General features: G+C 48.3%; 1 protein-coding gene across 1 annotated transcript in view; it reads left to right on the top strand.

Annotated features, from left to right (window-relative positions):
- SYT6 (synaptotagmin 6) overlaps window positions 1-16,819 on the top strand; it is a 33,579-nt gene extending 16,760 nt beyond the window's left edge. Inside the window, exons 2-7 of the mRNA XM_008644687.2 lie at window positions 2,044-2,377; window positions 4,916-5,474; window positions 9,210-9,330; window positions 10,181-10,352; window positions 10,904-11,054; window positions 16,398-16,819. Of these exons, the coding sequence (XP_008642909.1) occupies window positions 2,044-2,377; window positions 4,916-5,474; window positions 9,210-9,330; window positions 10,181-10,352; window positions 10,904-11,054; window positions 16,398-16,469 (1,409 nt within the window). The 3' untranslated portion in view covers window positions 16,470-16,819. The remainder of the gene's footprint in view (window positions 1-2,043; window positions 2,378-4,915; window positions 5,475-9,209; window positions 9,331-10,180; window positions 10,353-10,903; window positions 11,055-16,397) is intronic.
- The last annotated feature ends 1 nt before the right edge of the window (window position 16,820 follows it).

The raw sequence follows: 16,820 nt of genomic DNA on the forward strand, positions 1-16,820 counted from the left end.
GGAAAGAGAAGTTGCAAAAACCTCCGGGTGATGTTTATCCTTCCCATCTGCACCTTCCAGCCCTTCCCTTCGAGTCAAAAAACCCGTGGGCAGCCAGGGAGCTTTACCTGGAGCTCCTGCTGGATTTGCTGGGCTCAGTGATTTTGTGGGAAAGCAGTGCCTTTCCTCCAGGATGTGAGGAACAGCAGATGGCTTCCCAGGCTTCTTCGGGTGTGGATGTCACATTTTGTGTCTGATGTTGCCTGGAGATTTCACTTACAGGAGCTGGTGTGAGAATCCCAAATTTGCACTGGCTGCTGCATTCCCAGAGAGACCCAAGAGAAAGTTGATGGTACAAATGTGCTCCTGAACACTTTGCTGTCATGGTTCACCAATGGTGGGTGGGGGGTTTGTTGTTTTGTTGTGGTTGTGGAGGTTTTTTTCAGTAATTTTGAAATTCAGCTCTTTATTCAAGATAAAAACTTAGTCTTTCCTCATACTTCACAGATTTTTCTCAGCCTTAACATCAAGGCAAGGTTAGATGGGGGTCTGACCAACCTGGGATAGTGGAAGCTGTCCCTGCCCATGGCAGGAGGTGGGATGAGATGATTTTCAAGGTTCCATCCAACCCAAACCATCTTGTGATTCTATAATTAAATGTCTTATTACAGCTTTATAAAACTATAGGGAACAGAAGGTGTTTTATGGCTCCTGTTTAAGGTAAAGCACATCAGGAATCACTTTCAGAGCAGCTGGGATGGAGCACAGAGGGGAGTTCCCAGCTCAGAAATGCACTGGGCACCCACCCTGTTCCTTAGGGCTCAGGCAGGGAATTCAGTGTGGTCACACAGAACATTTATGGTCCAAGAATAGACATAGATAGGGTGGGTAAGAGGTTATGCTTGTTCCATATGAACTTTTGGGGTGTTTGGTGGTTTTTTGCTTGTCTGTCCTGTCCTGCACTTGGGTAATTTAAGGAGTGTGGCTTTACTGGGTACTACAAATAACAAAGCAATCAAGGAATTGTCCATGAGCTCAAAGCAACCTGTGATGGAATTGTCCATAGTCCTGACACTGCAGACTTACCTCCAGAACAAAACCTGGCTCCACAATCAGGGACTGGTATTCCTTGGGATCCTGAGCTCTCGGAGTTTTGGTCTGGATGGCAATCTGGGAATTAATACACTGTAGGAAAGGAAGCAAAAATAGCCAATGTTTTCTCTTTGTGCAGTGCTGTGAATCATTTCACAGCCTAGATGAAGTATGTATATATATATATATATATGTATATTTATACACACAGACATGTATATATATCTCTTCCATTTTCCTGATTCATCAGCCACACGTACGGAAGCTCTTTCCTCTCCAGAAAAAAAGACTGAAATACACAACACATGAGGTAAAAGTGTCTCAGAGCATCAGAGCACACACGCAGCTCAAGTGCTGTTCAGACTGAGGAAGACTGTGTAGTACTTTCTGTACAAACTCCTGCTATGTTTGGTTTCTCTGCATCAGCAGCTTGTGATTATTTTTTCCTTGGTGCTGCTATTTACTTTTTATTCCCTATGGGCACATCTGGACAAGATGTGGGCGCTGATAGTACAACAACAATCCACTTCCAGGATCCTGGTAGATGGATTTTTTCATTACTGTGCCTGAGCAGCTGTGACATGAAGCAGAAAGGCACTTTCTGTGGTACAGCACCCGAGCTTGTTTCTGTCATGGAATTGTACAGATCTTCTTGATTTCAGACTCAGCAGTTTGCTGATGCCGCAGAACAAACCAAGGATGGTATTTTATAGCCAGTTTAAGCACCAGGGTGTAAAGCATCACAGCTCTGCCCATATGGAGATACCCATTTCTCCCCAGATGTGTCCCGAGCCTGTCAGGGGCTGCTCATTTGGGCTTGGCTCTGGCTTGAAGAACCTGCTAAGAATTCTCCATTAGTTGTGATTTAAGTCAGTTTGGACCATTTCTCCCTTTCGCTTATGATTTTCTCACCATCTGTCTTTTCTTTTCTTCTTTCCCATCCCTCCCTGTCGCTGTCCTTCTCTCCCTCAGAGCTCTCCGTCAGCCTCCTTGCAGTGATAGTTATTGTGTGTGGCCTGGCCCTGGTGGCAGTGTTTGTGTTTCTCTTTTGGAAGCTGTGCTGGGTTCCCTGGAGGAACAAGGCCCTTTCCTCCCACCTGGCCGTGCTGCGGAGCGAGGCAGGAGACAAGGACAGCATGGCAGACAAGCTCAAGGACACGGGGGCCATCAGCTTTCTGGAGGCAGCTGTGAAGATCAGCCACACCTCCCCAGACATCCCTGCAGAGGTCCAGATGTCCATGAAGGATCACATCATGCGGCGCACGCGGATCCAGAGGCAAACCACGGAGCCGGCGTCTTCCACCAGGTGAGGGCTGGGATGGGATGCTCAGCCTGGAGGAGCCTGAGGTTGGAGCTCATTGGGGGCTGCAGCTCCTCCCAAGGGGCAGCTCCGAGCTCTGCTCTCTGTGACAGTGACAGAACCTGAAGGAGCAGCTGGAGCTGGGCCAAAGGGAAGGTTTAGGTTGGATACTGGGAAAGGTTCTTCCCCCAGAGGGTGCTGGGCACTGCCCAGGCTCCCCAGGGAATGGGCACGGCCCCGAGGATGCCCGAGCGACACGAGCATTTGGACAGCCCTGCCAGGGATGCCCAGGGTGGGATTGTTGTGGTGTCTGTGCAGGGCCAGGAGCTGGACTGGATGGTCCTTGTGGGTCCCCTTCAGCTCAGGATACTCCATGATTCCATGATTCTGCTGGGTGGGGATGCTCAGGAATGGCAGGAATGGGGTGCTCAGCAGGGGCAAAGCTCTGTGAGCAGCTGGAGATGTGGGAAGATTGTTGGATGGAGTCTGAGGCTCAGATACCATAGGGGAGACTAAGGAGAGCACCTACACACCAGATTACTGTCCAAAGCTTGGCCATCAACCAATGAATGTGTTAAGACTGGTTTACCATGGCCCTTTTAGAAAATTCGGGATTCAGGTCCTACTACTGCGACTTGACCTCATTGTGTCAAGTCACTCGCATGCTTTGGCCACTTTAATTTTGTTCTAACATGAGAGGCAGGCTGAAGTATCAATGATGTACCCTGTCAGACAGAATTAGACCTTTTGGCTCTCTCTTGCTGTTGTGGCTCCTGGCAGAAACAATTAGATCAGCACAATTGATGGATCGCTCACTGCACAAGCCCAGAACCAGCTGCGCTCGGTGCTTGTGCTCAGATGGGGACAGAGACATCAGCATCCTCCTCAGGAAGTCAGGGAAAGGCTGTGTGAACCTTGGGACACCTTCTCAGCATGGATACAGAGGAGAAATTTAGATTAGATGTTAGAAAGGGGTTCTTTACTCGGAGTGGAGTGAGGCCCTGGCACAGGGTGCCCAGAGAAGCTGTGGCTGCCCCATCCCAGGAAGTGTCCAAGGCCAGGCTGGAGCAACCTGGGATAGTGGAAGGTGTCCCTGCCCATGGCAGGGGGTGGAATGAGGTGAGCTTTAAGGTTCCTTTCCAACACAAACCATTCTGTGATCCTGTGAAATGCAGCATCTCTCCTTGACACAGAAGGCGGTGAAACGGGGACAGGGAAGAGGGATCACAGGGTCCTGGCTGTGCCCCAGAACTTCTGTTTGCCTCACTGGCCGTGTCTGGGATGTGCACAGGAGTGTGACAGGGAAATCAGGCACTGCTCAGAAAATTGGCTGCACTTTTGCAGGATTAGTGAGGCACCGATGGCAGCCCCCTGTTTGAAGGAGCTGAGTTAAACCAGCACGGTGCCACCTGCATTTGTGAGCCACACTCTTTTATTTATCCTTGCTGCTTTTGGACAGCTGATTCCCTCTCTGCATGCACACGCTCCTTCTGCTTTTATTACACCTTTCCAACAGAGGAGGAAAAAACCCTCAGCCTGTCTGAATTAGGACAAACAAAGTGTGACTTGGCTGTACGTGGGCAGGTTTCAAACCCACTTTCTCCTTGGCAGGTTCCTCTGATTCACAGCCCAGCCTAACCCCATCCAAAATACCTCTGAGGAACCTGCCAAAGTCTCCAAGCACCATGTATCACTGAAAGCTAATATTCTGGCTGTAGAGTTCTTAGTTTGGTTAAATAACTCTATAAAGTGCTCTTGTAAACACCAGATAATCTGGAATAATGCCCTGAGTCCACAGAAAGCTTTTATGCTTTGTTCAGATAAAGCTCTGCTTACACACAGCTTGTGCTGGAGGAGAGCTCAAGGCAAGAGACGCTTCCCGACGAGGCTGTGCCTCCCTCCCTGTCAACAATTATCTATCAGTTTCTGATGAGTCTCTTGGAAAAGTCTGGAAGCAGCAATACCCAGCAAAGCCAGGCTGGACAGGGCTGGAAGCAAGCTGACCTAGGGGAAGGTGTCCCTGCCTGTGGCAGGGGATGCAGTGAGATGAGCTTTAAAACCCTCTGAACCCAAACCATGCTGTGGTTCTACGAGTAAAGCCTCACCTTCTGAACTGGTCGTGGTTGTCTCACCAAAAGAAAAAGATTAAAAAAAAAAGGGATTTTTTTGCCTGAGAGCACTTAGTGCCAGTATCTTGGAAGTGTAAGGACTGAGGGTGGGGAAAGTCTGTGGTGCTGTCTGTGATTTGGGTAAGGAGTTGTTGGGGCCCATCTGTTCAGCTGTGGGCTGTGACTCGTGCCACAGGTGAGAAAGTGCAGCTTGTGGCAAATACTCTGGAATTTAAGAAATTTGCTGGATTGATTCCTTGAAGTTTTTTGGAGGTGTTCCCCTCTGTTCACATCCATAACATACATGGTTTCTGTGCAGAGGTCAGGAGCACCTATTGAACTCGTTCTGTGCTCTCTTGCTTTCTGAGTCCAGGGGAGAAAAAGGAGAGCAATGTGCTTGGAAACCCACAGAGCTGTTTGTGTCTTCCTCCTGCAGGCACATCTCCTTCAAGAGGCACCTCCCCCGGCAGATGCACGTGTCCAGCATGGACTACGGCCTGGAGCCGCCGGCCGTGGCCGAGCAGCCGACCAGCATCGGCCGCATCAAGCCCGAGCTCTACAAACAAAAGACTGTGGACACCGAGGACCCCAAGAAGGAGGCAGAGAAAACCTGTGGGAAAATCAACTTCACTCTCAAGTACGACTACGAGAACGAGACGCTGACTGTCCGAATTCTCAGGGCTTTTGACTTGCCAGCCAAAGACTTCTGCGGCAGCTCGGATCCCTACGTGAAGATCTACCTCCTGCCCGACCGCAAGCGCAAGTTTCAGACGCGAGTCCACAGGAAGACCCTGAACCCCACCTTCGACGAGTCCTTCCACTTCCCCGTGCCCCACGAGGAGCTGGCGAGCAGGAAGCTCCACCTGAGCGTCTTTGACTTTGACAGGTTCTCCAGGCACGACATGATAGGAGAGGTTATCTTGGAGAACCTGTTCGAGGACTCAGACCTCTCCCGGGAGACTTCCATCTGGAGGGACATTCAGTACGCCACGACGGTGAGTATCTGCTGGGTGGTGTGGGGATTCTCCCCAGGGGTAAATCCTTCCTGACTCCCTTGCCTCCTGTTAGCCTCAGGGACCTGCAGCCATGGCACAGTTCTCTGCCACGTGCACATGATCCCAGTAAGAAAGAGCTCTGCGGGGCCAGTACCAGTCCGTTGGTGCTGAGAGGTGTTGGACGTGCTGCTGGCAACCCTTCCAGAGTTGGATTTGGGTCTTTTAGTAGTTCTTTTGAATTCCCCCTGGAAGGAAAGCCAAGCCTCAGAGAGGAAAAGTCCCAGCCCCTTCCATGTTCCACAGGGCTGGCAGGAGAAGCCAAGTGCTCACATTGATCGCTGAGTGCAGAGCAATGACATTAACCTCTCCATAATAGCTGTCTGCTCCTCCTCTGCCCTCCCAGGAGGATCTGGCTGGTCCTCAGGGCGAATGAACAACTGAACTGCTCTGCAGCTGGACACCAAATCAGCCATCACCATTGTCATTTCACATTGTTATTTCTGAAACTGAAAGATGAGACATCCCCACCCCTGTGGCTGGAAGCGTGGGCCCTGTCACATCTTTCCCAGTGACTGGCAGAATGCCACAACTTGCAAAAATCTGTCCTGCAGCTTCCCTCGTAGCTCATCTCATACCTTTGCTCTCCTGCTTTCTGTGCTGAGGAGGGAACTGTCAAACATAAATATATATTGTGGCCAGCAGTGCCAGAAGACATTTGCTTTGTAACTCTCAGCTTTTCTCTCAGCACCATGTTCCCCACCAGCTATACCCCTTGGTGACTTCCATCAGTGCTTGCTCTGCTGCAGGGTGTTCAGAACTTTCAGAAAGCTCTGTGAAGTCCAGCAGGTGTGCACAGCCCCGTGTCCTGTGCTGCTGTGCCCAAGGGGACGCAGTCCCAGGGCACTCAGGGGACACAGTGGGCACGCAGCATGTCACCCTAGGAGATGGCTGTGGGGCTGGAGCTGTCCTAGGAGGGCACGGAGAGCTTTGGCCCTGCCAGCCTGAGGACACAGGGATGGATCTGGTGCCTGCCAGGCACCCTGGGGCAGCGCTGGAGTGTGCTGGGAGCTGCTCTGTGCTGCCTTTTGAGCACCTTGCTTGGAAGTGCTGTGGGAAGGAGGCACAGGATCAACCATGAGGAAAGCAATAGTTTTAGTTAGCAGGGTGCTCACAGCTCTTGGCTTCCAACCTGCAAACAGCCACAGATGTTATGATTGATGGATGGTAATGAAAGCAGAAATGCTGGCAGTGAGGCAAGCAGGCACCAGGCACATGAATTCACCCAGAGAGGGGCTGCTGGAAGGGGAGCAAAGTGCACCAGGTGTGCTGATGCCTCCAGGAGGAATCTGCCTGTTGGTTCTGCAAGCAATAGAGGATGTTTTCCTGGCTAAATAATCTCATTTAATGGGGGAAAACCCCACAAAAGCAGGTGGAGATGTGCCAGCAGAAGGGTTATTGAGGGAAAAGCCTCCAGAGAAGGTGTGAGGGGAGCAGAGCCAACCCCATGCCCAAGATGTGCTGTGCAGCAGCCTGGCAGAGCTGCCACACATCCAGCACCACGTTTGTTTCCATCCCCTCGTCCTCTCTGTGCCATTCTTAAGGAATGTGTTGCTCCTGGAACATCTCAGCCAGCTGTAGCACACCCAAGGACATTTCTGTTTAATCAAAATTGGGAAGGGTAAATACAGTTTGCATAAAACCCCGAGAAAGCTCTGGGTGCCTTATAATGCATGAGATCAATGGTGTGGGTAAGAGGGTAGGGACACACTCAAGCACTGATCTGGTCAAATAGCCAGCACTCAGCTACTTAATTAATGACTGTACAGCTTGTGAATCAGGGAAACATTTTTGGTTTCAAGTTTATTGATTCAGAGCTTCCATTATTTCCTAAAAGGTACTGATAGGAATTTTGGAAATGTCCCAATGTCTATAATCTGCAAGAAAATAATGCACCCACAGGACACGCTTTGCTCTCCTGTATTTATGGTTGCAAAGAAAAATCTCTTGACCTGATACAGTGAGGTCAAAGAACAATTTATGTTCATTTTATACCCTGAACGGGTCCTCTCAGTGCAAGGAGAGGAGTAGAAGATGAGATGGTGTCCAGAGGGTGCTGTCACCATCTCACACGGGGCTGCTCTCTTCTGACATCTTGTCCAAGGGCTCCTGACCTCGTTCCTCCCAAACTAACTAAGAACAAAGAATGCATGAAAGAATGGACCCAATCAAGATTTTATATAATATTCATTAGTATTCTGCACGTCTAAGTGGAATAAAGATTTAATCTTTGCCTTACCTGAGAATGAGCAGGAAATAATTTGGCAAAAACCTCATCCATCAACAAGATCTATTCCCCTAACACTTAGCAAAGCTTTAAGTGCATTTACTTGTCTTTCTAGTTCCATCACTCTACTCCTAACAGCTACAATTTCTTTTCAGCAGATCATTATATCACATTGAAAGGAATCAAACACACTGTTTCCAAAAATAAATGGGTTGTTTGCTCTACAGATGTGGGATCTGTATGTAGAAAATAAGATATTTTTTTTAAAATCCATTTTTAGAAGGTGTTTGGAAATCTTTTCTGCTGACTTCAGATAATGATGCTTTCTAGTTTAAATAAGACATTTGGTTTGTTTATTTTTCCCTGAATTCCCAATGGCAAGGCAATGATGGAAAGGGCTTTTAGGAGGTGTAGTCGATGAAGCTGCAGGTACAAGAAGTGCTAAGAGCCATGGATAAAAGTTATTTGATGGGGCACTAAAAGATTAAATTGCATTGGCTTCTGTGTAATCCAAAAGTACCAAACATTTCTGAGTGCCATGTGCTGGTTAATTCCCCATTTATACTCACACACACACAGCCTCACACTGTGCCAGCTCCTTGAAGGCGTCTCAGAGGGCTTGGTGGTCCAAACGTAAACATGTCACAAACTAAAAGCTCAGTGGGCCCTTCATGGTTGTCTTCTGGTTTAAAGCTTTGACACCTCAGATGGTAACTGCCCAAAAACTCACGCTCAGCTTCAGAGAAAACCAGTGTGTTACTCAAAGATGTTTTCATTTTATGCAGAAATGTTGGGCACCGTCACAGTCATAAACCTCTATCACTGAATTCATCCCTGCCCATGGCAGGGGGTTGGAACTTGATTATATTTGAGGTCTTTTCCAACCCAAACCAGTCTGTGGTGTTGTGCACTGATGGCACTGGCTGTAGTAGGAAGTTTCCGAGGAGTTTGTTGCAGTGCACAACCGGAGAATACGGCACCACTGAGGGTCAGGAGCTCATCTTTCTGTCACCTCACTGTGTTTGTCACATTCCTGGAGGAACCAGGCACTAGAGACATGTACTGTACATTCAAACAAAACTTGATACTAGTTTGATTTCCTTACTGCATTGATTTGGTGTGAGATATCCCATCTCCTCTGTGTGAGCAGGGGAGCAGGAGTGCATCAGCTGTGCATTAGCTGTGCATTGCTGGGAGGCTGCAATGGGAAGCACAAAATCTGCTGAGGCAGAGGGAGTTTGTCCTTAACTTAGATGTGAAGCTGTAACACATTTTTCCTGTTCTCTGCATTCATTTCTTAGCCAGACAGTATTGGGGTGCACTGGAATCACCACCATGAAGTGTCCTTCACTCCAAATGGCAGAGCAGAGGAAGTGCTGTGGTGGAGGAGGAGGAGGCACCTGGCTGGTTCTGCACGTTTCCAATAAAATGTGTTCTCTGTTTTATTGAAGGAAAGCGTGGACCTGGGCGAGATCATGTTTTCCCTTTGTTATTTGCCAACTGCAGGTCGCCTCACCTTAACAGTCATTAAATGCAGGAATCTCAAAGCTATGGACATCACTGGTTACTCAGGTGGGTGTTTGGTGGCTGAGGGGGACCCCATTGCATCCACATTTCCTCCTCTTCCCTCACAGTATCCTCAGTGGATGGTGGGTGAACCATCCCAGGAACACCTGAAAAAGCTTTGTCTGCATTTTAAGTGCAAACAAAATGTTTAAAGTAGAATTATCTGTCTGTTGTTTCCCATCCCACTGGAGGGTTTGGAGGGCCAGAGCTCTGATCCATCTCTTGGGTTGGACACTTAGATCTGTTGCAACCCTTTATAGCCAGAATCAACTGTCTCACCCCGAGATCAGGAAAGGATCATGGGCCACCTGGATAAATCCCACTGGAATGTGCATTCCCCTGTCCAGTGGCCAGTAGTCAAACCTAAGGATCACAGCCACCTGAAGACTGTTTGCATTCACAGTTTCAAAGAGCTGACATTCAGCGTGCACAAATTCTGGTTTTCATCATAAAAACCAGTGTCTTTTCCAGACACCAACTTAGGAGTATTTGAATTTCATTGTACAAAAGGCAGTGACAACAGAGACCTTTGCAGAAAATGTTTCTGCTCAGTTGGAGCCATACAAAATATCTGAGAATTGAGAATTCAGGTGAAGCCAGCTCATCCTTTCTGCAATAATAATATTGCAGTGCTGGTTCTCTGGTGCCTGAACCTCAGGTCACCACCCACACCAGTATGAGAAATGGTGGCTTTTACTGCTCTACAAACAAACTTTTTTCTCAAAGTCCATTTGAGGAGTGCCTCTGGCTCATTGGAACTCACAGCCCATCCTCTGATAAAGCTGTTTCTGCGTTGCAAAGGAAACAAAATATACCTCCCTCAACAAAAGGTCTTTTCCTATCTCTTCCTCCCTAGATCCATATGTCAAAGTGTCTTTGCTCTGTGACGGGCGAAGGCTGAAAAAGAAGAAAACCACCATAAAGAAAAACACACTTAATCCCACCTACAATGAAGCAATAATCTTTGACATTCCCCCCGAGAACATGGATCAAGTCAGCCTCCTTATCTCCGTCATGGATTATGATCGGTAGGTGGGAGGCTCTGGAGAGCTGGAGGGGAGAGCATCCCATTGGGTGCAGATTTTCCTTCTCAAATGCAATTTTCCGCAGTGTTTTCCACAGCCTCGATGGCAGAGCTCAGTGGTATCAACCTGTCTCTGGTGATTTATTGCTACAGTGACATTGATATTTATGGTTATGGAAAAGTAGCGAGTTTGGTAAAGCTGGTCCCTGCTTTATGGCATTTCCTTGAGCAAGTGCCATGCTCCCCTTGGTTATTTACTTATCCTGAATCCCATGTTAGAAAGCAAATAATGTGTGAGCGGCCCTGGGTGTATGAATTATGCATCAAAAAAAATCCTGCTGTAGAGCTCTAGTCAAACTCCTTCCAGATCCTGTGTCTGGACTGATCTGCCTTTGAAATAATTTAAAAACTGCCATAATTGCTCGTGGTGGTGGCAGTGCTGGGGCAGACACCACAGCCCAGGCTCACCAGCAGCAGGAGCCAGGAGTTGCCTGGGCAGGTTTGGGCAGCCTGAGGGATGGATGGTGATGCTGCTGCTTCTCTGCCGTTCCTCAGGGTGGGTCACAACGAGATCATCGGCGTTTGCCGCGTGGGGGTCAACGCCGAGGGGCTGGGCAGAGACCACTGGAACGAGATGCTGGCATACCCCCGCAAGCCCATCGCCCACTGGCACCCGCTGGTGGAGGTGAAGAAATCCTTCAAAGAGGTGTGTGGGGTTATCCTTCCCTTTCAGTGCCTGTGCTCAGCGTGAGTGGGCTGGCTCCAGGCTTTCAGAGCGCTCCTGCTCTCGCCTGGGATTTTCTGAGCAGAGCTGAGGGAATTTTCTCACCAGAAATGAACTCTAGAAAACAAGCACTTCTGTATTGCCTCGAAATAGCTCCTTGAGCTCGCAAGCAAGACTGAGAAGAACTGTATTTACAGATGTGACTGTTACATTTTGGGTTTTTTCTTTTCTTTTCCTTTTTTTTTTTCCTTTTAAAATTAGAGACTGAGAGCAGTAAGGAAAGAGAATGCTGCTCTGATTGCAGAACAAATTGTCCAGGGATATTGCCTATTTCAAGTTTCAATTTTTCATCCTAAAAGATTTTTCTGTTGACTCATCTCCGAGCCTTTGAGGGAGAATAAATAGAACAAATGTAATTGCTCTAAGCATCTCCAGAGAAGGAGATTGACTTGATGCAGCCCCAGATCATAAAACAGGGCTGAAATGCCTGGGTACCTTTTTGACCACCTCTGGCATTTTCTTCCTCCTTGCACTCTGATCTCTCACGCTTCTATAGAGCTCTTTGGCTTTGCCTGATTCAGGTCATAACTTCTGGAGGAGAGAGATGTGGAAAAGGCACACATGCCTTTGACACTTCAAGTATGAGAAACAAGCTCCAGCATTTGTGGCCAGTGATACAATAATAAAGGCAATAAAACCTCCTGCAGTTTCTGGGGCTGAGGAGGTATTTTCCCTCAAAGCCACAGAATAAGTACTTAACAGAAAGCATCTCATTTTCCCCTTGAAGTTCAGTGCTGAGCTGCAGTGAAAGGCAGGCACTGGGCTTGCTGAGATTCCAGAGTAGTGTGAATTAGTGTATAAACCCTTTGTTTCTTTGAAATCTGCTCCTTCCTCCAACAAAGAAAGGGTGGTGAGGCTCTGGCACAGGTTGCCCAGAGCAGCTGTGGCTGCCCCATCCCTGGCAGTGCCCAAGGCCAGGTGGGAAGGGGCTTAGAGCAGCCTGGGATAGTGGAAGGTGTCCCTGCCCATGGCAGGGTGTTGGAACTGAATGATCTTTTAGTTCCCTCCCAACCCAACCTGTTGTATGATCAAGGAGTCTGTTTGTGCTCAGTGCCCTCTGTCCCAGCCCAGGTCAATTGCACTCAAGGGAAAACCTGGCAATTGATATTTTAGCTTAAGACACAGTGGAGATGGATATATCAGACAATGGACACCTGAAAATTTACCCTCCCTCAACTGAGATGATCGGTGAGCTCCCCTTGCACCTCTGTGAATCAGCCCAGCTGTGCAGGACTGGGGTGAGTCAGAGCAGAATTAAACCCTTGTGCACTTTGTGTACGGTGCTAACTCTGCCTTTGGGTGCTGAGCAGCACCAGGATTTCATTCTCCTTCCCCTGCTGGAACCCTGGCCCTGGGCATGAGCCATGTCTGGGCAGGCTCCATGTGTCCCACTGCCATGGGGACCTGGGCACCAGCAGCCACAGGGTTTCAGCAGAAAGGGAATTGATCTATCCTTTGATCTCTTGGCATCTGTAGCACCTCACAGTGTGACACCAGCTGCCATGGCTGACCCAGGGGCAGCAGTTCTTTCTCCAGGTTGCAATTTTTGTGGCTTTACTACACAATTTTTCAGATGCAGGTGAGGTTTTGAAAGAAAAACTCCTGTGAAGTTTTTGAAAATCACTAGGAAGAAAGAGAGAAAAAAAAAGCATTATTGTTATGATAAAACACGAAGAAACCAAGGAAGACATGGAAGATGACTCACCTTCTAAAATATACTTTGAAAACCGTGGCTGAGCCCCCAAGACTCTGGAAAAAACCTGAGTGAATCATTTCACCCCTCAATGCACAGGTCAGGAGCTCTGCTTAAAAGGAAAGAAAAAGCCCTCTGATCATCTGTTCTGGTATTTCTGCCACAAACTGGTGCACAGAGCCAGCAAGCAAATGGTCCCTGTGTTTATTTGCCCTTTTAGGTTTTAGCACTGCTGTCTGCAAATCCCCAGTGCAGCCTAAAAGGAAAACTGAACGGAAAAGGCACAGGCTCCTGGAGAGAAATTAATGGGAAATGGTATTTGTTGGTTACAAGTCATTGCATCATCTTTTCCATGTTGTGTTTGGGCATTTTTGGAAAGAAATTTGGGGTTTTTGGTCCTGTACCCTCGGTTCTGGGTCCCTGTGCAGCTGCTCCATCTTTCCAGGCTCTGTGGGCTGCTGGCTCTCTGTGCCTCTGCCCTGACTGAGGATGCTGGGGGAGAACTGCTGGCCCTCCATCCCTTCTTCACCCTTTGTTGGGGTGAACTCGGGCTGTGCTGACATCTTGAGCCTTCATCCTCCTCTTTGTCTTCTTCATCTTCGTCCCCAAGCGCCTTTGTGCTGGGCAGCAGCAGCAAATGGAGCGTTTGCTTCCCAGTTGATCCTCGTGATGGTGTCTGTGTGCTCTGACCCTCAGTGACAGCCTCTGGCTCCATCTGAGTCTTCCCTGATGGAGTGCTTGACCTCAAGCCCAAGGCGAGGATTGAATTGTCCCTTTGATGTTTAAATGGAGGGATGGGTGACCGGAGCTGTTTGCCCGGGGACACGGAGCTGCTCCAGGCACTGCCATCTCCCCACACTGTGGTGGGGGGTCCCAGCCCCCTCCCCACCACTCAGGGGGGAGAAAAGTGTGGGAACGTGGAATTTCTTTGCTAACCAACACCCTGCCTGGTGTGCCTTGGAAGAGCTTTGGCCAGGAGAAAGTGCTCCCACCGTATTTTGACTACAGCTCAGAATCACAGTTTCTGGTGAATTCGGCAGGAAAAGTGTCACCAGAAACGTGCTGCTCCAGGAGGATGGCCCAGCCCTGACCCTCTTACCCTGCCACAGCAGGGATGGAGGGATGGATGGATGGATGGATGGATGGATGGATGGATGGATGGATGATTGTGTCCATGATGTTGGACCAATGACCTCCTCTGTTGGGCCACTGGTCCAACAATGGTTCTTTGTCCACCATGAGGACCTGGGCAGCTCCAGCCTGTCCCAGCAGCCGCAGTGCTGGGCTAACATGGTCCAACCCCTCACTTCTGTGCTGACAGCAACTCAGGCCCTTCCTCCATGAGCTGGTGCCACTCCTTCTTCACTTTCACTGATGCAAAAGGCTCCAGTGAAAAGGGAAATGCTTCGGATGCACATCATGTCTTTGATTGCTCCATATTTATCAACAGTGAATAACAAACCATAATGACTGCACTTCACTAATGACCATCATCACTAAAGAGAGAACATGGAGAACATGTGCAAATGAATCATTAATTACAGGCTTTTAAGCGCTATCCTCCTCACACAGATGTTCAGAAGGCGAGTTTCTGAGCAGAAAGGGAGAATCCCTCTTGCTGCTCCATTGTGGGGTTATTCCAACAATAATTTCTTCCCCTCAGCACAAGTTGTTCCTGGTGTTCAGCCCTGAGGTCCCTCTGGCAGCTGCTGCCTCCCCAAGTGCTTCAGGCACCCCACCCATGTTCCTTCTGAATTCCTCCACACACCCATCAGCCAGGTTCAGGGATGTGTCCACAAGGGGAAATATAAAATTACTGCTCCTTCTTCCAGGCTTTGAAGGGAACTTCTGAAAACTGGAATTTCCCCTGTTATCTACAAAAGACAAACCCTGGTATCGCAGAGTCGCATCATCAGCGCAATGCAAAACGGGTCTTTGATGTTGCCAAGTGCCTCTGACATCCAGCAGGGGTGCATTTATTTGTTTAAAACATTGTTCCAGATAAAAACTGATAACTCTGCTGAGAGCCGAGTCATGCCCATAATGAAAAATAAGCATTTGTCTTTAAAGATAAGCCCTTCCAGACTTCTGGGCCTTTTTTACTTTGATTGAACTGGTCCCAGTTTCTGACTGTTGACTACACAATGCATGGCCCACCTTTTCGAATGAAATGAAGGAAAAGTATCTCCAGGACTTATTCTTGGAAGAGTTTTCATCACATTTTTGGAGTAGCAACGTTGTCATTGTCATGCAGCCAGCAGGAGGCAAAGAGCATGGGGAAGGCTCTGCCAAAAGCCCATTTCTATCGTAATTTCTGCGATCTGTTATTTTACTGGCAATGCTCATGGGGAGTTTGTATCTGTATTATCAATTCCTCAGGGATTTTGGCCAATATATCTGACATGAGAAATATAGAAGGAAGTGTTTCCTTTCCTTAAGGCAGCTGTTTGGCAGGACAAGTTTCTCGTCTTCATTCATTAATTTCTGCTCATGAAATTGAGGCTGTTGAGTGCAAACCTGTGCAGGGAGTTACTTTACACTGACTGGCTTCTTTGGGGAAGGAAACTGGTCAAACTGGTCGAACTGGCCAAATTTTTGACCATTCCAAACCCATGGAGCATCTGCAAGGGCCTGTTTGCTCTGCTCAGCCTCCCTGTGAGCACCAGGCTGCTGCTCTCTTGTCTTCATTTGTGATGGCTTTGCCAAGGCAAGCGTGAAGTCTGGTTGCCCAAGTGAGTTTTCACCCAGAGAAATGAAATTCATACATGCTTGAACATTAATATCAGCCAGCAAAGAGTTTCTGCTTATGTGGGAGGGGAGGGAATTGATCCAGGCAGTGGAAATTCTGCCTCCCGTTGTCTCTATGAGATGTCTATAATTTGTCATTGGAATTTAATAAAACAAGATGGTGAGATGGGCAAGTGCTCAAAAGCTTCAGGAGTAATGCTTTGAATTATGATAATAGCCCCCAAGGCAGATGACGAATAATTTAGGATACCCTAAGTATGGCAAAAATAATGTTTGCTCCATCCACCGAGTCTCTGATCTGATTTTCCCTTTGAGAAATGTCTCCAGTGCTGTGGACAGAGCTGCTGTGGAGTAAAATTACCAGACTGGAAAGACTCAAGTACTTCTGAGCTTAGACAGTATTTTTAAACCGAGAAGACAACAGCAATAAAGCAGAGAAGAGCTGAGAGCACTTTGTCTTCACAGCACACACAGATACTGCTTATTTTCCCCTTTTTTTTTTGGTGAGGAATCCTCACAATTGGGAATTGATTTACAAAGCAGTAAAGTAGATTGTTCAGTAATTCCTCCTGAGTGGTTAAACACAGGCATTGCATGAGTTGGAACTTGTAGAGCAGATGGGAACACGGCAGGGCAGGAGTCGGGCAGGGGTGGGATGGGGTGGATGGGATGGGATGGGGTGGGGTGGGATAAAATGGGGTGGGATAAAATGGGATGGGATGGGAATACTGAGGAAGAGGGGATGGACGACACAATGCAGGGTTGGGAATAACCCCAGATAATCCCTCCTGTTTGCTTAACTTGCTTTCTCTTCTGTCCTCCAGTGGCACGGCCGGGCAGCGAGCTTCGACAGCCAGGGCTCCTGTCCCTCCCCCAAGCCACCCCCCACACCGTGATCCAGAGCAGGGAGAGGAAAATGGGACTAAACCAAGTAATTTTTGCTCTTGGCCTTCAGTCTCAAGTTGCTGAGGGGCGGTGGCAGCAGCGGGACTTTCTGGTGTAGTTGTTCCTGCGTAAGTAAAGGTAGAAACCCGTTTTGTGGTCAAATATGTTTTTGTCTAATATGTCTCCCAAGGTGATGTTATTTTCGTGGCTTTTGCTGTACGGATCTGTTTCCAGAGGGAGAAGGTGGACTGAGATGTGTGCTGAGAGTTTGGTCTGTAAAATAATGTGTAAAATAGGTTTTAGTGTGTGCAAAGGCTGGAAAGGGGCGAGGAGGTGTCTGCAGAGAGCAGAGGTGGCTGGGG

Source organism: Corvus brachyrhynchos, unplaced genomic scaffold (genome assembly GCF_000691975.1).
Source record: "Corvus brachyrhynchos isolate BGI_N302 unplaced genomic scaffold, ASM69197v1 scaffold72, whole genome shotgun sequence".
Classification (NCBI taxonomy): Eukaryota; Metazoa; Chordata; class Aves; order Passeriformes; family Corvidae; genus Corvus; species Corvus brachyrhynchos.